The sequence below is a fragment of the Ornithorhynchus anatinus genome, chromosome 15 (assembly GCF_004115215.2).
Source record: "Ornithorhynchus anatinus isolate Pmale09 chromosome 15, mOrnAna1.pri.v4, whole genome shotgun sequence".
In the NCBI taxonomy this organism is placed as follows: domain Eukaryota; kingdom Metazoa; phylum Chordata; class Mammalia; order Monotremata; family Ornithorhynchidae; genus Ornithorhynchus; species Ornithorhynchus anatinus.
In genome coordinates this window covers 3,984,695-4,003,457 of record NC_041742.1, presented here as the reverse complement: position 1 = coordinate 4,003,457, position 18,763 = coordinate 3,984,695, and the positions used below count along the sequence as shown (strand labels likewise).

At 41.9% G+C, this 18,763-nt stretch overlaps 1 protein-coding gene across 2 annotated transcripts; it reads right to left on the bottom strand.

Annotated features, from left to right (window-relative positions):
• Positions 1 to 224: 224 nt before the first annotated feature.
• Positions 225 to 16,961, bottom strand: PSMD12 (proteasome 26S subunit, non-ATPase 12). Of its 2 annotated transcripts, none has more exons than XM_029079884.2 (11): positions 16,803 to 16,961; positions 11,363 to 11,422; positions 11,150 to 11,278; positions 8,916 to 9,023; positions 7,929 to 8,033; positions 6,430 to 6,579; positions 6,160 to 6,294; positions 5,578 to 5,690; positions 5,055 to 5,229; positions 2,621 to 2,698; positions 225 to 793 (listed from the first exon to the last, which is right to left on the bottom strand). In XM_029079884.2, exons 1-11 carry the CDS (start codon positions 16,905 to 16,907, stop codon positions 584 to 586), a joined length of 1,368 nt encoding a protein of 455 aa, XP_028935717.1. In that variant the 5' UTR covers positions 16,908 to 16,961; the 3' UTR covers positions 225 to 583. The 2 variants fall into 2 exon arrangements, with proteins under 2 accessions (XP_028935717.1, XP_028935718.1); XM_029079885.2 differs by having other exon boundaries at positions 11,363 to 11,418; positions 16,803 to 16,940.
• Positions 16,962 to 18,763: the final 1,802 nt, after the last annotated feature.

Sequence of the window (18,763 nt, the reverse complement as noted above, 5' to 3'; positions counted from 1 at the left end):
GAGACTGCAGATTTACTCTCAACCTTCTTGCTTTAATCCAAGTCACTCTGTACCAGTACATAAATGCTGTTTTAATTGTATATAACTTAATGAACTCTAGTCTTGCCATGATACATTTTACTTCCAATGAAAAAAACCCCAAAAAACTACTTACCAAATCATTACAAATGCCCCTGATTCATCTTCAAAACCAGAGGTAATCATGAAAAGAAATAAAAAGCATATCCTGTTGTTGGTTTTTTATTATATAGTTAGCTGGATGGAACATAAGATAACTAAAAAGTTTTCCAACAATAGAAAAAATACTGGGGTAGGTCACGACACTATTTTTTGATTACTCGGTCATTACAGTTGTATTATATTCTTCCACCAAACATAAAGCAAAGTTAAACAGATAAAATGAAATCAAGGGAATTTTTTTGGTTAAACAAGGCCTCAAACAGCATCACATTTTAAATTTTGGATATGAAAGTCGGGAATATAAGGGAAAAAAAACCCCAACATTTTACACTGGGACATTAAGTCTTTTTCCATGACCCCAAGTTTTAATGCTTTTTTAAAAGCATTAAGAGTACTGAGCCCCTTACTGTAGATTATGTATCATCTCCTCTTTGGCTATGAGGTGCGTAGTTTTGTTAACTAGTGACATTAATGAGTTCAGCTTCTGAGACCAGTCATTGAGTAGGTTGTTTGGATCCTTGGGTCTCTGGAAGTTGATAATTCCTGCCAGCCTGTCTACTTTAGCAAAGATGGTCTTATTTACTACTAGGTTAGAGAGAAAGGCCTCCGACTCCTGCAAGGGAGAAAGAAAAAGTAAAATTGAGAGGATAACAAAACTGAGGATTAAGAGAGGCTAACAAGCGTCAAAAGAGTTCTATACTACCGTAATTCCACATGATATACTGTCAGCAATTCATTATGCAATTACTACTCCTTGAGCCTAAGCAAGCCATGGTGCTAGGAATTAGTGTTATCATCTTGCCGCCATTTCAGCCTCAATTACTAGGACTGACATCAGACCACATCCACATCCCTGGGTCTGATCTTATTTTCTTGGATCTAGTCCAGCATTTACACAGTATATGCTGGCACATAGTAAATGCTTAATAAATACCAGTTATTACGTAGCCGGTGCTTGACTAAGATCTTCAAGTTATAGCTCTGCTACAAATATAATTGTCAAAAGAGCAAATAATCTGGTTCCCTTGCCAGCCTTTTTTTTTTTTTTTTGAAAGGCCATTCTTAAAAATCTGTACACCCTTTTGGCTTACCACAGTGAATGGTTCTGGTAACCAGTTTCCTGAGGCTGCGATTAATGCAACCGCCTATCGCTTTAAATCAGGCTACCTTCCCACCCTGGTACTCTTTGGGCTTCTCCTAGCTCTTCCTATAATAGTATTTCAGTTAACAATGCCCAGGGAGTTTGTGCTGTTATAATAAGCCTAGCTTCCTGGGTAATGCTAGTCAACTACTGATACAGTTACTGCACAAAGCACAATGCTACTGTGCTGGATACCTAGCACTGAATTTAACTGAACCGCAAACTTCAACTATTACTGTAACCTGTATAACATTAAAACAGATTGAGAATAAAAAGAAAATGAAACCATCATTTTTGTGACAAAAGCCAGAGTCCAACTGGTCTTTCAAACAGTGGGTTCTAATTTCTAAATAGGGGAGGGCGGGATGTACAGATCAAAACATTATAATAATGACAACTTTTAGCCTGCAAAAACAATTTGGTGAAGAACTGCTGTTTCGGCAGACTGTGTCAACCTAAGATTTAGTGTAGGTGGTTTCATTTATTTGGAGAAGCAACATGGGCTGGTGGAAAGATCATGGGCCCCTTGTCTGTTGTGTGACCTTGGGCAAGTCACTTAAATTCTCTGTGCCTCAGTTCCCTCATTTGCAAAATGGGGATTCATTATCTGTCCTCCCTCCTACTTAGACTGTGGGCCGCATGTGGGACCTGATTATCTTGCCTTTACACCAGCACTTAGTACAGTGCTTGACACGCAGTAAGTACTTAACAAAAATCCCAATTATTATTATTATGGTGACATCTTTAGCCACCAGTTTTATATCATGCATGCCTTACTGGCCGAGACTTTGTCCCCAGTGAATTCTGCAGGTCATTCATCTGGTATGAAGATAGTAAAATATCCAGGTGGACTTGGCTTCTCTGAAGCTCTAGATCTCAAATTCTTGGTTAACTGCTCCCCTGCCAATACGACTTCTGGGCTGTAGGAGAGTCTGGTCAGATACTCAACTGTGTACCATAGGTAAATCTGGATTCCCTTAATGATAAATGCCAGGAGAAACTGTCATATGAACCCTAGCTCTTTAAAGGGATTTCACTGCTCGCCATTCGTGGTACTTAAGTTTGTAGCATTTTCCCAGAATGCAACCTCCACAAATGGCCAACAAGGCCACCTTCAGTTAGTTAACAGATCCACTTCATATTCTATTCCCAGGAAAATACTCCTCTGCCACCCTAAAGTTATATTAAAACTTGACTGAACACTCGTGGTAAAACGGCATGCTTTATACAAGAGGGCAATTTTTAACATGCTGTGCTGTAAATACTAGTGAGTAAGAGTGTTAGCTTAAAAAGACTTACGTCAACTGACAGATCAAGGAGTTGTGCCATCCTCTTCATTGTTATTCGGGTATAATATTTAGCCATTATCCTAATATTCTGGGGGGGGAAAAAGCCAATTCATTCAGTAAGGCTAACTGTAGCAAAATGCAATCAAAGTGGTCCTGTGTCAGTTAAAGATCCCAAATCTGTCAAAATTACAGAAGACTAGGTGTTTTCCTGACATAACTGTCAGAATAACATTACTTTAAATATGTAGGTATCATACAAAGAAGCTTTTTTAGATACTCCACAGCCTAAGAACAATGATGCCTTCATCAAATTTTGGTACAGAAGCCGAATTTTCGTATGCCGTCAGGTTATTTTTCATTCATTCAGTCTTATTTGAGTGCTTATCAGTGTGCAGAGTACTGTACTAAGTGCTTGGAAAGTACACTTCAGCAGTAAAGAAAGACAATCCCTGCCCACACTGGGCTTTCAGTCTAGAAGCGGGGAGATGGACATCAAAACAAGTACACAGGCATCATATAGAGTTATAGATATATACACATCAAAACAAGTAAACCGATATTAATTTAAGTAAATAGACTTGTAGATATATACATATACACACAAGTGCTGTGGGGTGGGGGGAGGCGGATAGAGCGAAGGGAGCGAGTGTTAACCTCATGAAAGGCATTTGAGGAGGTTTTTGAAGGATGTAGACCATCTCTCTAGGATTTCTTGCTTATTTATGATGAAGATGGGCACCCCTCTGCCCCTGCCCTGGTGCTGTGTCATGGGTTTGGATCCAGGCTCCCTCTTCACTTGATTTCTGTCCTAGTGAGTGGTCCTCTATCTCTTCAGCCCCACCATCTCATGACTAGGACTGTAGGCCTCTTGGCTTGTTCTGCCTTTCACCACATAGGCTTTGATAAACATCCTATTGCTGGGGTCATGAGAATCATCAAGGCAGTGGTGAGCCTGTTTCCCCACAAGCCGCTCTTTGACCTCAGGCATTTTCCTCAACCCAGTCCTGCTATTTCCTTCTGACAGTGCCCAATTTTAAAGGCAGCCTGGAAGAGAGACCCTCAGAGACACGCTGTTAGTCCCACTGGAAATGGCAGATGGGATTTCTTATCCATTGATTACACAGCTACTTGTATGTGTCTCCAATCTGCAGAATCAAGCATTTAGCCATCGGGGAAGGAATGGGGATTTGAGATGCCACATTGTGATACAATGTTTTTTTCTTTAGGCAAAAGTGATGACCAGTCCAGGTTTGGAAACATACACAACAGCAAGTCTTGGCAACAGATGACATAACCAACCAACTGGTTTCTAGGGAAGGAACTCATTACAAGACGATGTCTATTAACTCTAACAGAGCAGGGCATTTCTGTTGATCTCTTTCATCCAACATTGCTGAAAGACTTGTAGGTTTTAGTATCACTGTGCAACCATGCCTTGAAATCTCACATGAGAATTAGCTGTCAGTATGGTACTGCTTCCTCCCTGATATCGGTCACGGGTGGAGATGAAAGGGCAGCCTAACAGAATGATAATTGTAGCATAGGAAGGCACAGAATTCAGGGTAATTACTAATGCCTTTGGGAAAATTTGGAAAACTTGAGACTAGCAATTTCCTGATTGCAAAGACTATGCCCGTGTGTCTTCAGGAAAATGAGGTAAGACCACTCCAGAAAAAGTTACTTCTGGCATTTACTTCCATGAGCAGACTTCATCAGGAGAGATGGCAGGATATGGAAAAGGCTTAATTTTAGATGGAAATGTTTCCATTCTTTCAAGCTTAAAAATGAAATTTTTACTTGTGTATGATGCCGTTCCTGTCATTTTAGGCCTTTGAACTTTTCATCAAACTTTTCTTTCAACTCTATACCCACTGCAAACACCATGGGCCTGGGAATCAGAGGACCTGGGTGCCAATCCTGGCTCTTCCATTTGTCTGCTATGGGATCTTAATCAAGCTACTTAACTTCTCTCTGCCCTTCCCTCATCTGTGAAATGGGAGTGAAATTCTTTATCTCCCTCCCCGTTAGACTGTGAGACCTATAAGAGACAAGGACTGTGTCTGACCTGATTTCTCTATATCTGCCTCTTTGCTCAGGGGAGTGCTTGGCAAATAGTAAGCACTTAACATTACCAAATGTGAATCAACTATTTTGAGATACTAACCACCAACATGGGGGGAAAAATGATGGAAAAGTCAGAGTTTCAAAACAGCCATATAAACAATCTGCAAAGAAAATGTTTCACTTCAAAATGGAAATATTTCTACGGCAGTCTTAGTAGGAAAGGGAAAAAGGAGAACTTGTTTCCCCAGTGTTTTGGGCCCATCCAAATAAGGGAGGTCAGAAAGAGAAATCCATGTTTAACACCCGACAGTCTGTTATAGTATAAGAACTGCTGCTGTGCTATCCAAGTTGGAAATGAACAACAGCTGTCAGATACCTACATGTTCCACGACTCTATTCTTCAAATCTTTCCATCTCTTTTCACCTTCCTCTGTATAGCCAAAAACATCAGTTGCAGGACTTCCAGGGGATCCTTCTCTTAACTCTTTCCCATAGTCCTCAACCAGCGTAGTCCAACGCATTAACTCCATAGTGGTAAATAACTTTAGGAGATCCCTGTGAATTATTTGGTAAAACAGTTATTACTCCAGTCGCATGAAAATTATGATATAAATTGTAATTCCTGTTACATAAAATAGCATCTTAATGAACGAGGACACACGGACTAAAGGAAAGACCATGTAACGGAACTATTCCTGTAATAAAAATATCTAAATCTTTACTTTTTGGTCCCACTTCCCAGAACAATTTGGCTTTCTTCATCGGATCTGCCAGCCATTAATTAACTTCTACTTTGGGCAGGAGGGCAATGGAGGAAAAGATTTTTATGTTTGACTGTCCTCCCCCTTTGCTAATCAGGCTGCCTTATATATCATTACTGCATCATTTACAACAAGTACTTACTTATATTTAGGGATTTCTTCTAATTTTTTGTCACTGCTTATTCGGTGAACCAAGTCTGACTGTTCGTTATCAAAGGGGGACAGAATAACATAAAGAACAACACTCTTCAAAGCCTGAAAAAAAAGAAACACACACACGCACCAGGAAAAGGAAACACAAGCATAAACTGATAAATCAGAAGACTAAGCAATGTAGCAGAAAACGTAAGAATTTTTAAAATTACTAATCGAGATCAAATACTTCCGAATATTTGGGGATTTTTTTAAATCGACTGCATTCCTAGCATAATGAAACTGTAATATAAAGTTGTTGGAAACAAGGGGGAAAACTTTAGCAAATGAACTTGTTGGTATCTGGGGAATACCATAATCTTCTGCCCAAGTACCACAGTGTTTTCCCATATAATTTAAAGACTGAGTGCCCAAAATCATTCTACATTCTCTTTTGATGCTGTCTGGGATTTTAATTGTTTTCATACAACCCATATAACGATGGCATATGCAAGCGACAGCAACCTAGTATTGCAGTCACCAAGTGAAGCAGTAGTGGGGATCACTTCAATTTTATTACCAAAAATCTTACCTGCTGCCACTTTTCACTTTCAGCTTGGATACAAGGGGTATCATATATAGCTCTGTAGTGTTTACAGATGGACAAATAGGAGCCTTCATGCTGATCCAACTGGATCATTAAATTGTAGTACTTCAATTTAGACTTCTGAAAAACAGAACTAGTTTACTAATATTCACTTTAACTTTGAGAGTTATTTTTTTTAAAATATTTGGTAAACATGAGGCGTGAAGACACGAGGCAGGGAAAGAGAAAAAAATTAAGTGATTTCTCATAATTTACCTCTGTGTTTTCCTCTTGGAAAAATTTGGTGTTTATTTTTTTGCTGATAATTTGGGTCCGAATGTAATCTTTCACAGCAAGACAGAGTCTCATCTGCTCCAATATAAATTCCACTCTCTCCTTCTTTTCCATTGACCCATAGGTTTCCACCTATAACAGTAATAACCAAAATATAACCAAATTGAATTCCCACTACTCGGACACAAAATAAAGTATAAACCAATAATCTTGAAATGATCATCAACATCAAATGGTAGTTAGTAAGTGCCCTTATTACCAATGACCAACAGATACTTATTCCTGTTCTCTTGGAGTTTACAAACCAAAATATAAAATACGACACCAATTCCAAGAAGCAGCGGGGTCTAGTGGAAAGAGAACGAGCCTGGGAGTCGGAAGACCTGAGTTCTGCTTCCAGTCCCGCTACTTGTCTGCTGTGTGACCTTGGGCAAGTTACTTAACTTCTCTGTTCCGTGGTTCTCTTATCAGCAAAATAGAAAATATGTACTCTCCCTCCTACTTTGACTGTGAGCCCCATCTCGGACCTGATCTTGAATCTACTCCATTGCTTGGTACGGTGCTTGACACACAGTTGGTGCTTAACCAATACCCCAATAATTATTATAATGGTGACATCTTTAGCCACCGGTTTTATAATGTGCATCCCTTATTGGCAGAGACTTGGTCCCCAGTGAACTCTGCAGATTAGTCATCTGTTACGAAGGTAGTCAAATGCTCAAGTGGACACAGGCTTCCACAAAGCTCTAAATCTCAAATTCCTGGATAATTGCTCCCCTGCCAATGAGACTTCAGGACCTTAGGGACCCTATTCAAATACTGCCTCATGTGTGACCCGATTATTGTTTACATACCCCAGCGCTTAGTACAGTGCTTGGCACATAATAAAGGCTTAACAAAGATCGCAATTATTATTATTGTGATTATTTTTTTTATCTGCCCCTTAAATTGTAATCTAAGGGGAAAATGATCACCTACTTTATTGTACCCGTCCAAATGCTCAGTAAAGTGCTGCACACACAGTAAGGCACTCGATGAATGCTGATAATTTAGTTCCCATGAACACAACAAAATCAATTATCAACAAATCAGACTTACTGGGTGTTGGGCAATCTTGACTGAACAATTCCGTTACTGCAGATACCATTTTGTTCTGCTGAACTGTGCCAATTCTGGGTCAGTTTTATGCAGCAAATCAACCCAGACGTTCCCATCTTAGTAAAGTCACATTAAAAAATATGGATAAGTGTTTTGCACTTGAGGTCTCAAAGCAAAATTTTCTTGACGATTGGGAATTGCACCAGTCATCACCTAATCTATTGCCCTTTGATTAAAACTCACATCCCAATCCAATCAATCAATCCTACTTTTTGCAGGTGAAAGGAGAAGATGAACTGCCAAGAGGACCACCCTCCACTGCAACACCAAAGTTCATTTCTGGGGTAAAATAATATCAAGTGCCCTCTAAAATGACACGCTACCTGCAGCTCTTGCAAAATTGATGCCGCTTCTTTCACTTCACCATTTTGTTCCTTGATTGCTGCTAGTGTTTTAGTCAATCGGGCACGCTCAATTTCCACATAGATCTGAAATGGATAACAAAGCATTTCCATTTTAACATCCGCCTCCCTAAAGAAATATTCTATATCAAAAGGGTCTAAAGTAGTCTGTCATCCCAAATTGGCACAACAGGAACCACCTTGCCAGTTTGTGATACTGTAAAAAGTATCTATCACCTCTAGCTATTGCTCTAGCAAATGTCTCCCAAGAACATTTCAATATGCTGCCAAAAGAGATCAGGGATTGAAAATTCAAGTTCCTGGGCCACAAGTTAGGAAGGAAAACAGAATTTTAAAAAACTGAACAATTCAAAGCACTTTGGCCACTCCAGGATGTGCTCTCCTCAATTAATATCCTCAGTTTTCTTCATGATTCACGATTTCTTCATATTTCTTACATCAGAAACTGTTTATTGCCTCAACTCCTCAACTGCTAGGAATTATTAATGCATTTAGAGTTTGCTTTATAAATAAGTAATGTTGCTGAATTTCTAATTTCCAATAAAGTGAATGATAAAGTGCCTCTGAATGCTAAAAAGAATCTAAGAATTTAATTTTTAGAGGCATCTTAAGTGGAAATAAATGCAGTTCTAAGAGACAGGCAAAGGCAAATTACAATTCTGATCAATAAAATAATGGAAATAATCCCCATTAAGAGTTACCTTGGTGAGAGGAAGAACCCATATTTGATATTTACCCTTTCTTATTTGTTCCTTTAAGAGAGGCACTAAGGCCGAGAGACTAAAGACACAAAATGAAAACGGTGAGGTCCATCCCTGACCTGCTGAGAGTAGTAAGTCATCTACCTTTTCTCTGCCGGTAAACATCAGCGTAGCCAAAGCTGAATTCCCCACTGGGCATCTCCACAGTGGGAGACCACATATCGTGTCTTTCTACTTGAAAGCTTACCTTTCCTTCTGTAACCATTCGCAAGGTGTCAATTAAGCGAAGTTTGATTGGAAGGTCTGTGATCTCTTCAACATAAGTACAACACTGCTGGACCATTTTTGCAACAGCCTGTCAAATTAAATAGCAATAATTGATGCAACTGCACCCAAACAAAATTGAAAACACCCAGCAATAAGGCACCTACTGACAATGTCATTTCATCCAAAGTGTCTGGGATGAGCTACATGTTTGTAGATTCAAGAATGTCCTCTTCCTTCTTTCAAATGGACAAAATTCTTTGAGGAAGGTAAATCCCTCCTTCCTACAAATTAGTCATCAATCATATTTATGGCGCGCTTACTGTGTGCAGAGCATCTTCCTAAGCACTTGGGAGAGAACAGCAATATAACAGACACATTCCTGCCCAGAGGTCCCTTCCAAAACTATGCCTAAAATGAAGGTATCATATTAACTGTAGAAAAGAGCCTCCAGTACAAAAATCTCTTCTTAAAGAATCTCAGGTGTGCTTCGATATTCTCAGAAGGATGGTAATCAGGGCTCAGTGCTTACAGACAAGTAAAAATGAAAATCTGGTGTTTTATAATATTAGTTGTCTTTTATTGGAATATAAAATTTGAACAGTTATACCACAGCCCCATGTGGATAAGCACCAAAAATCGGAAATTAAAACCCTTTAGGACTAAGGGAATCCATTTAAAAGATTCTGTCATAACACTCAAATAAAGGGACTGAATTTTTTGGGGGGGTAACCTATTTAAACTTGACCCACTGGAATACTGTTGCAGAACAGCAAGAAAGTCATTAATATTAATTATGGCTAGGTAAGTTTCACCTGCAGGGCAAAGTGATAGACAAAGAAGTCTTCTGTTTAGGCAATCTACACAAAGCTGAGAAACCTTAAGAATTCAGCTGCATTGAGGCAGAAAAAAAGGTTCACTTAAAAAAGCCTACAAGGTCTAAGAGAAAAAATAATCAATCCTAGGCACTTATTTTGTCCAGGACAGCATGAAGGAAGAGGTAAAAGAAGTGGATAAACTTGGCTCTAGTCTCACATTCTGTCTAATTCCCCGCTGGAAATTCTGCCCCAGGGCTTAGTACACTACTCTACACAGTAATCACTTAATAAATATTACCACCATTCCAAATACTATTAATACTACTGCGCCGCTCTCTCTCTAAAATAGAAAATGATAAAGTGTTTTAGTGTTGTTTTCATGAACTTTAATGGACTCTTATTTCTAATTAAAGAAGGCATTTGAAACAAGTTCCTTACAAAGGAAAGCTAGACTTCAAGCAAGGGGATCGACATGGAGGCTCACTTAACATCTGTTCTCCTCATGCAAAATGCATTAGTATTAGGATACTCGGACAGCTGGTAGCAAGACGCTCACATAGGATTGAGCTCCACATGGTGCATTTAAATCAGGTGAATTTTTACATGCACTGGAGTGACCTCACTCAAATATGTCTTATTCTCAATGCCACTTTTTATCTATTAGGTGTTTTTTTTCCAATTATATGAAAAAATGCTGGCCTCATTACTTTGCTTTTAATTTCTTTTTAAAAGATTCAAAAAAGATGGCCCTTTCTCCTTCACTGTCTAGTGGCAAGAGCCAGCAGTTCTGACAGATTAGTGGTATTAATAATTGTGGTATCTGTTATGCGCTGACTGTGCGCCAGGCACTATTCTAAGCAGTGGGGTGGATACAAGCAAATCCAGTTGGATACAGTCACTATCCCATATGGGGCTCATAGTCTCAATCTCCATTTTACTGATGAGATAACTGAGGCAACAGAGGAAGTGAAGTGATTTGCCCAAGGTCACAAAGCAGACAAATGGCAGGGCCGGAATTAGAACCCACCACCCTCTGAGTCCCAGGGGTGTGCTCTATCCACTACGCCATGCTGAGAGGGTTGAACAAGCTCCAGAGCTTAGTCATCTCTACACATGGGGATAATGACGCTTTTCACTCTCTCGCTGAGAGGTTCTAATGATTCAAGTGTCACAGGAAGTTGAGATTTCAAAGTGAAAAGTGCTATAAATTATTATTGACTTAACTTGTTGAACAAATAGTCAGCAATGGAGAAAACAGCGAATGATGGAGCTACCCCTAATGGAGCTCTAGCTCTCGTTCCAGAAAACAAAATGATCAGCAAGGGAAGGCATTTCGCAATTTGATATTTAGAATTATTTACCCTTTCAGTTATTGTCTTCACAGAACCGAAAAGCTCACCTGTTTTAATTGACTTCTCCTTTTGGATAAAAGAATAATATTTTCATTAAGAAAATCCCACTCCTTGGCTTCGTAGCACATCTTCACTACTGCAACCAAAATTCGGGATGTCGATACCATGTCAGAAGCCTGCAGGAATGAAAACATTATGTGAGCCAAAAACAAATTAAATGAAATGAGTAATAATTTTTGCCTGGAGGATAATCTACTCACAGTTCGGGTCTGTTTTTCTAGCGACAGAAGAGTTTCAATTACTTCTTGAAGTCGTCCTTCCTAAAAAAAAGCCAAAAAAAAAAAAAAGAGAGAGACAAGGACCAGCAATGAAAACACAAGCTGTGACTTACATAGAAGGAAAAAAATAAAAGGCCTAATCAGAAAATGAATTATACTGTGTGGCTAGGAAGAATTTTAATGAAAACCGGCAACTCAACCCACACTCCTAGGACTGAATTTTTTTAGTTCACTCATGTTCACTATTACCATCCGATGATTATACAAAAGACTGAGGAAAAATCTGTGGGACTGAAGTTTTTTTCACCATATCTGAAGACTGGTTTCCTGCCAAATCAGGGTACTATCCGACCCGCATTATACAGGGAAGAAACTGAAGAATCAAGAGCTTGCATAAAGTCTTCCGAACAAGCCAGAATTTGATAAGAAAAATCTATGTTTTATGACTCATCAAGCAGAACTCTGATATTTCACTACTGCTTGAGAACAGTGCTTTTCCTCTTCTTTTGCATATAGCAGAAAACATATCACCGAGCTTAAGAGCTGCAATGCATATTTATTATTTATATCACATTAATCACTTAATCAGATGGTAGCATTATTCCAGGGCACTGTTTCTAACATACAGGCAGGCACGCACACACACACACACACACTTGAGTGTTACACAGACATACATATACATTTGAGACATACACATCTCAATTGTTCAAACAAGGAAATTGAAAATCTTGTATTTAAATGCAAAGGCTAAGGACAGAGTGAAACAGTCTGGACACAAAGCACATCCGTGCTTTGAGATGAAACTTGTCATGACTTTTTATTAATGCTACTTATGTGTCTAGCGTTAGGTGCGCAAAAGAGCATAACTATTACAAACTCTAAACGTAGGCAGTTTGGGGATTTCATCCACACAAATCAGAATGCATATACACATCAAGTGCTTAGTACAGTGCTCTGCACACAGTAAGTGCTCAATAAATACAACTGAATGAATTAATATAGAACTTCTAGCCAGAAATGATGCAGAGGCATTTCATCAAGGAACAGGACAAGTCTCTGTCCACCCGCCCCATTATGTCAACCCAAGTAATTTGGGTATATTAAAGCATGTTTTGTGTCTCTGGTAGGGTCACAGCTATGGCAAAAACTGAAACATCTTTTTACATACATTCTAATTCTTCCATGATTTTAACCTTTTGCTTTGCTTTAACCTTTTGAGTTATCAGTGTCTTTTCTATCTGATTTATAACTACAAGATGTGTTTTACAAAAGTCAGTTAGAAAGAGGAAAGATAATCAGTCCCCCCAAAATATTATTCTAAGGAGTTTTAAAAAGCTACAAAACATTAACATGGTTTAGAGAAAAGTGCATAGGTCTGAGAGTCAGGAATTCTGAGTTCTTGTTCCAACTCTGCTAATAGCCAGTTGTCACAAGTCATATAACCTCACTGTGCCTCTGTTTCCTCATCTGAAAATGAGGATTAGTAATAATGTCTTCTTTTCCACAGGAGACTGTGAGGATGGGAAAACTCTTTGAAATAAACAGAAGTGCTGTACAAATTCAAAGTATAATTAAGCTTGCTGTTAAGATTAAATAGGAAAGAGGTGATTCTTCTGAGGAAGAAACTTGCAAGATTCTGTGTGGCTTTAATAATGTGATCCAGTTTCAGAAGTCTATTAAAAGCATCTCAAGTTCCTATATTTCTGGCACTCTTCCACATTACACCTATGTAGCATTTACTGTCAGTGCCAGCCAAGATTGCCAGGCAGAATGAGGCAGCACAGCAAACCGGCACATCATTTAGAGCAGAAACGTTTTACTGCTGATACTCTTTCAACTGTTGAATTTTAGTCTACTGTCTTGTTGTTTTGCTTTCTTCCCATTGTTCACTGATTGACTGACTGACTGTTCTATGTCCTTCTCTAGACTACGTACCCCTTGTTAGTCAGGAAGAGTGACTTTAGTAATTTTCAGGTTTTCACCTCAGCATTTAGTTCCAGGCCTGACAAGTCAGTAAGCACTTACTGAATGCTAGAGATAATAGTAATAATTTTGCTGATGGCTCAATCCATCATTCACTGGTACTGGTGCACTTTGAGGAAAAGCTGTGTGTCAGGCTGATTGCAGAGAGTTTCAACTGCTTTGAAACACAGGCAACGCAACATCTGTGGATGTATGGAATCGCCTTTACGATTGACCATTGCCCATTTCCCTTGAACATGTTAACTTTTCCCCATTCTGTTTGGATGTGAGGTAACATTTCTTCAGCATCATCTCACACCTCCTTCGATGGGATCTCTAGGAGTTTGTTAGTTGTCTCCCCTTACCTTTAGGCGGTTTTGAGGACCTAGCATTCTGCCCTGCATGGACAAGTTCTGTTGACAGGGATACAAACTCTCCACCCTGGTCTTTTCCACACCTCCACTGCCCTTCCTAGCCCTAACCTCACTTGGGGGTTTTAATTTTCCCCACTAGCCTCATAACCTGGCTCTGATCTGCACCCGATCCTGCCCAGCTCACCTCCCCAACTCTGCCCTCTCTCTTACCCCCCCTCCCATCACTCTCAACAAACTCCATCTTCTGCAAGGACACACATTCCTAGTTTAGGCCCTAAAAGCTTTTATTCACTATAGACTGAAATTTTCTCTCTGTGGAAAAAAACCCCACCTTTTCAGATAGGAAAAAGGATAGATAAATGTAATACTTCAAATATGCTGAGGCTTTTTTTGTTGATGATGTTAGTGAAAGTAATGGTGGGGGACAGGGACACGCCACAGCTAAATACAGCTCTGGGAAACGACCAAATGGAGTGGGAGTTTAACCATGAAAAACCCGATTCTTCATCTTTACAGATCCCAAGACTGTTTCTACAGGGTGTTTAGATAGCTGAATAGATGGTCTGCATAAGAGAAAGACGCTGACCATAATTCACATGGGGATGAAATGTCAACCAAGAAGTCAAACATGAAAGACGACTATAAAAACCCACTGGGGTGGATCTGTGGAGGACACTGGGGCATCCCCAACAGGCCAGATTCGGCATCCAATCATTCAATCAATCATATTTATTGATCCTGAGATGGATCATACCTGTCTCTAAGTGATTCTCTTTTAGTTCCCCAAGCCATTGTTCCCAGATTTAGATCTCCATTACAAATCCAATTTTCCCATTCCTAAAACTTTGTACTAAGATATCTTTAAGACATTCTCGGAAAAGAACCCACTGGGAAGTCTGATCAAAAGACTCCAGGCAATGATTTAAATCACTGAAAAGTGGCCTATTAATAATATTTAAGGTCTTTCTATGTGCCAAGCACTGATTTAAGTGCTGGGGGGGGGGAGGGGTACAGTTAACCCATCAATGTACAATTTGGCAACTGTCCTGCCGTCGACCCCTGGCCTACGTCCTCCCTCTGTCCTGGAATGCCCTCCTCACATCCACCCAGCTAACCCTCTCCCCCCCTTCAAAGCCCTCCTGAGAGCTCACCTCCTCCAGGAGGCCTTCCCAGACTGAGCCCTCCCGCTCCCTCCGCCCCTCCCCATTCCCCCCTGCTCCCTCCCTCTGCTCCACCCCCTTCCCCACAGCACTTGGGCTTATTTTTATGTATTATTTATTAATCTGTTTTGTTAACGATGTGTATATATCTATGATTCTATTTATCTTGATGATGTTGACAACTACTACTTTTTTCTTCCGCTTTGTTGTGTGGTCTTTTCTCCCACGTTTAATAATAATAATAATAATAATAATAATAACAAAATAATAATAATGGTGGTATTTGTTAAGCGCTTACTCTGTGCAAAGCACTGTTCTAAGCGTTGGGGGAGGATAGAGGGTGATCAGATTGTCCCACGTGGGGCTCACTGTTTTCATCCCCATTTCACAGATGAGGTCACTGAGGCACAGAGAAGTTAAGTGACTTGCCCAAAGTTACACAGCTGGCAAGCGGCAGAGCGGGATTAGAACCCATGACCTCTAACTCCCAAGCCCAGGCTCTTTCCACTGAGTCACACTGCTTCTCACGCTGTTTAGACCGTGAGCCCGCTGATGGCAGGGATGGTCTCCGGTGCCGAAGTGGACTTTCCAAGCGCTGAGCACAGTGCTCTGCACATAGTAAGGGCTCAATAAATACGATCGAATGAATGAATGATGCACTTGTGCCTTTTTGTATATCTTATTACTCTCTCTATATTTTTTTTTTAACAATGTACCTGTATCGATGATTCAACTTCTCTTGAGGCTGGTGACGCCTACTTGTTTTATTGTCTGCCTCCCCCGTTTAATAGTAATGGTATTTGTTAAGCGCTTACTATGTGCAGAGCACTGTTCTAAGCACTGGGGTAGATACAAGGTAATCAGGTTGTCCCACATGAGGCTCAGTCTTCATCCCCATTTTCCAGATGAGGTCACTGAGGCCCAGAGGAAGGGAAGTGACTTGCCCACAGTCACCCAGCTGACAAGTGGCAGAGGCGGGATTCGAACCTATGACCTCAGACTCCCAAGTCCGGGCTCTTAATAATAATAATAATGTTGGGATTTGTTAAGCGCTTACTCTGTGCAGAACACTGTTCTAAGCGCTGGGAGAGATACAGGGTCATCAGGTTGTCCCATGTGCGCTCACAGTTAATCCCCATTTTAATAATAATAATGTTGGTATTTGTTAAGCGCTTACTCTGTGCAGATCACTGTTCTAGGTGCTGGGGGAGATACAGGGTCATCAGGTTGTCCCACATGAGACTCACAGTCTTCATCCCCATTTTAATAATAATAATATTGGTATTTGTTAAGCGCTTACTCTGTGCAGAGCACTGTTCTAAGCGCTGGGGGAGATACAAGGTCATCAGGTTGCCCCACATGAGGCTCACAGTCTTCATCCCCATAATAATAATAATAATAATGTTGGTATTGGTTAAGCGCTTACTCTGGGCAGAGCACTGTTCTAAGCGCTGGGGGAGATCCAGGGTCATCAGCTTGTCCCACGTGAGGCTCACAGTTAATCCCCATTTTCCAGATGAGGTCACTGAGGCCCAGAGAAGGGTAGGGACTCGCCCACCGTCACCCAGCTGACGAGTGGCAGAGGCGGGATTCGAACCTATGACCTCAGACTCCCAAGCCGGGCTCTTGCCCCTGAGCCACGCTGCTCACAGTTAACCCCCATTTTCCAGATGAGGTCACTGAGGCCCAGGGAAGGGACTCGCCCACAGTCAAGCGGCTGACGGGGGGCAGAGGCGGGATTCGAACCTGTGACTCCCAAGCCACTGCGCCACGCTGCTTCTCTAAACCGAATGAAGTGAGTGAGTGAGTGCGGGAGGGAGTGAGTGCGGGAGTGAGGGAGTGAGTGCGCGCCGGCCCTGGAGGCCCCGGCGAGGCCTAGTGTGTCCCCGGCGCGGTGACTCAGCCTCCTCCCTCCCGCCTCACCTTGGCCAGCTTCTCGCACTCGGGCAGTCGCTGGTCGACGGTGGCGCTGTAGTCCACCTCCATCTTGACGATGCGCCCGTCGGCCCGCTCGGCGCCGTCCGCCATGGCTCCCCGGGGCCTCCTCAGCCGCCTCAGCCGCCTCAGCCGCCTCTCCTTCCCCTCAGCCCCGCCGCCCCGGCCCGCCACCGCAGGCAGCGCGCCGGGCAGCCCGCGCCAAGCCCCCGAAGGCCCCCGACGGACGAGCGGGCATCGCCGCGGACACCTAAAGCGGACGGGTCACGTGGGGCCGGAGGCCCCCGCCCCCCTCCTTAATAATAATAATAATAATAATAACGTTGGTATTTCTTAAGCGCTTACTCTGTGCAGAGCACTGTTCTAGGCGCTGGGGGAGATACAAGGTCATCAGCTTGTCCCACAGGAGGCTCCCAGTCTTCACCCCCATTTTAATAATAATAACGATGACGATGTTGGTATTTGTTAGGCGCTTACTATGTGCAGAGCACTGTGGTAAGCGCTGGGGGAGACACAGCGGATTCAGGTTGTCCCGCGTGGGGCTCCCACTCTTAATCCCCATTTTACAGATAAGGGAACTGAGGCCCAGAGAAGTGAAGTGACTTGCCCACAGTCACACAGGTGACAAGTGGCAGAGCTGGGATCCGAACTCACGATCTCTGACTCCAAGGCCCGGGCTCTTTCCCACCCCCCCTCGCCTCAACGTTTAGCTTTACCCCCAAACCTCCCGAGGGGTGCGAACCCTACCCCACTTGGCCTCAGTATAATAATAATGTTGGTATTTGTTGAGCGCTTACTAGGTGCAGAGCACTGTGCTGAGCGCTGGGTCCCACAGTCTTCATCCCCATTTTAATAATAATAATAAGGTTGGTATTTAAGAGCTTATATGTGCAGAGCGCTGTGCTAAGCGTTGGGGGAGATCCAGGGTCCCACAGTCTTAATCCCCATTTTAATAATAATAATAATAATAAGGTTGGTATTTAAGCGCTTGTATGTGCAGAGCACTGTGCTAAGCATTGGGGGAGATCCTGGGTTCCACAGTTTTAATCCCCATTTTAATAATAATAATAACAATAATAATGTTGGTATTTAAGCGCTTGTATGTGCAGAGCACTGTGCTAAGCGCTGGGGGAGATACAGGGTCATCAGTTTGTCCCACGTGGGGCTCACCGTCTTAATCCCCATTTTAATAATAATAGTAATAATAATAATAATGTTGGTATTTGTTAAGCGCTTTGTGCAGAGCACTGTTCTAAGCACTGGGGGAGATACAGGGTCATCAGGTTGTCCCACGTGGGGCTCACCGTCTTAATCCCCATTTTAATAATAATGATAATGTTGGTATTTGTTAAGTGCTTACTATGTGCGGAGCACTGTTCTAAGCACTGGGGGAGATACAGGGTCATCAGGTGGTCCCACGTGGGGCTCACAGTCTTCATCCCCATTTTACAGATGAGGTAACTGAAGCACAGAGAAAGTGAGGTGACTTGCCCAGAGTCACAGAGCTGACAAGTGGCCAAGCTGGGATATAAACGTTCACCCCGGAAGAAAGATTCACACCTTTCTCCTTCAAAGCCCTCCTTCTCTTCATTCATTCATTGGATCCTCTGTATTGAGTGCCTACTGTATGCAGAGCACTGTGCTAAGCGCCTTGGAATGAACAATCCGGCAACAGATGGAGACCCTCCCTGCCCAACAATGGGCTCACAGTCTACACCGAATTGTCCATTCCAAGCGCTTAGTACAGTGTTCTGCACTAAGCCCGTCAATGGGCAGGGGTTGTCTCTATCTGTTGCCGAATTGTCCATTCCAAGCACTTAGTCCAGTGCTCTGCACATAGATACATTTAGATACAAGGTCATCGGGTTGTCCCATGAGGGGCCCACAGTCTTCATCCCCATTTTTACAGGCGAGGTAACTGAGGTGCAGCGAAGTGAAGTGACTTGCCC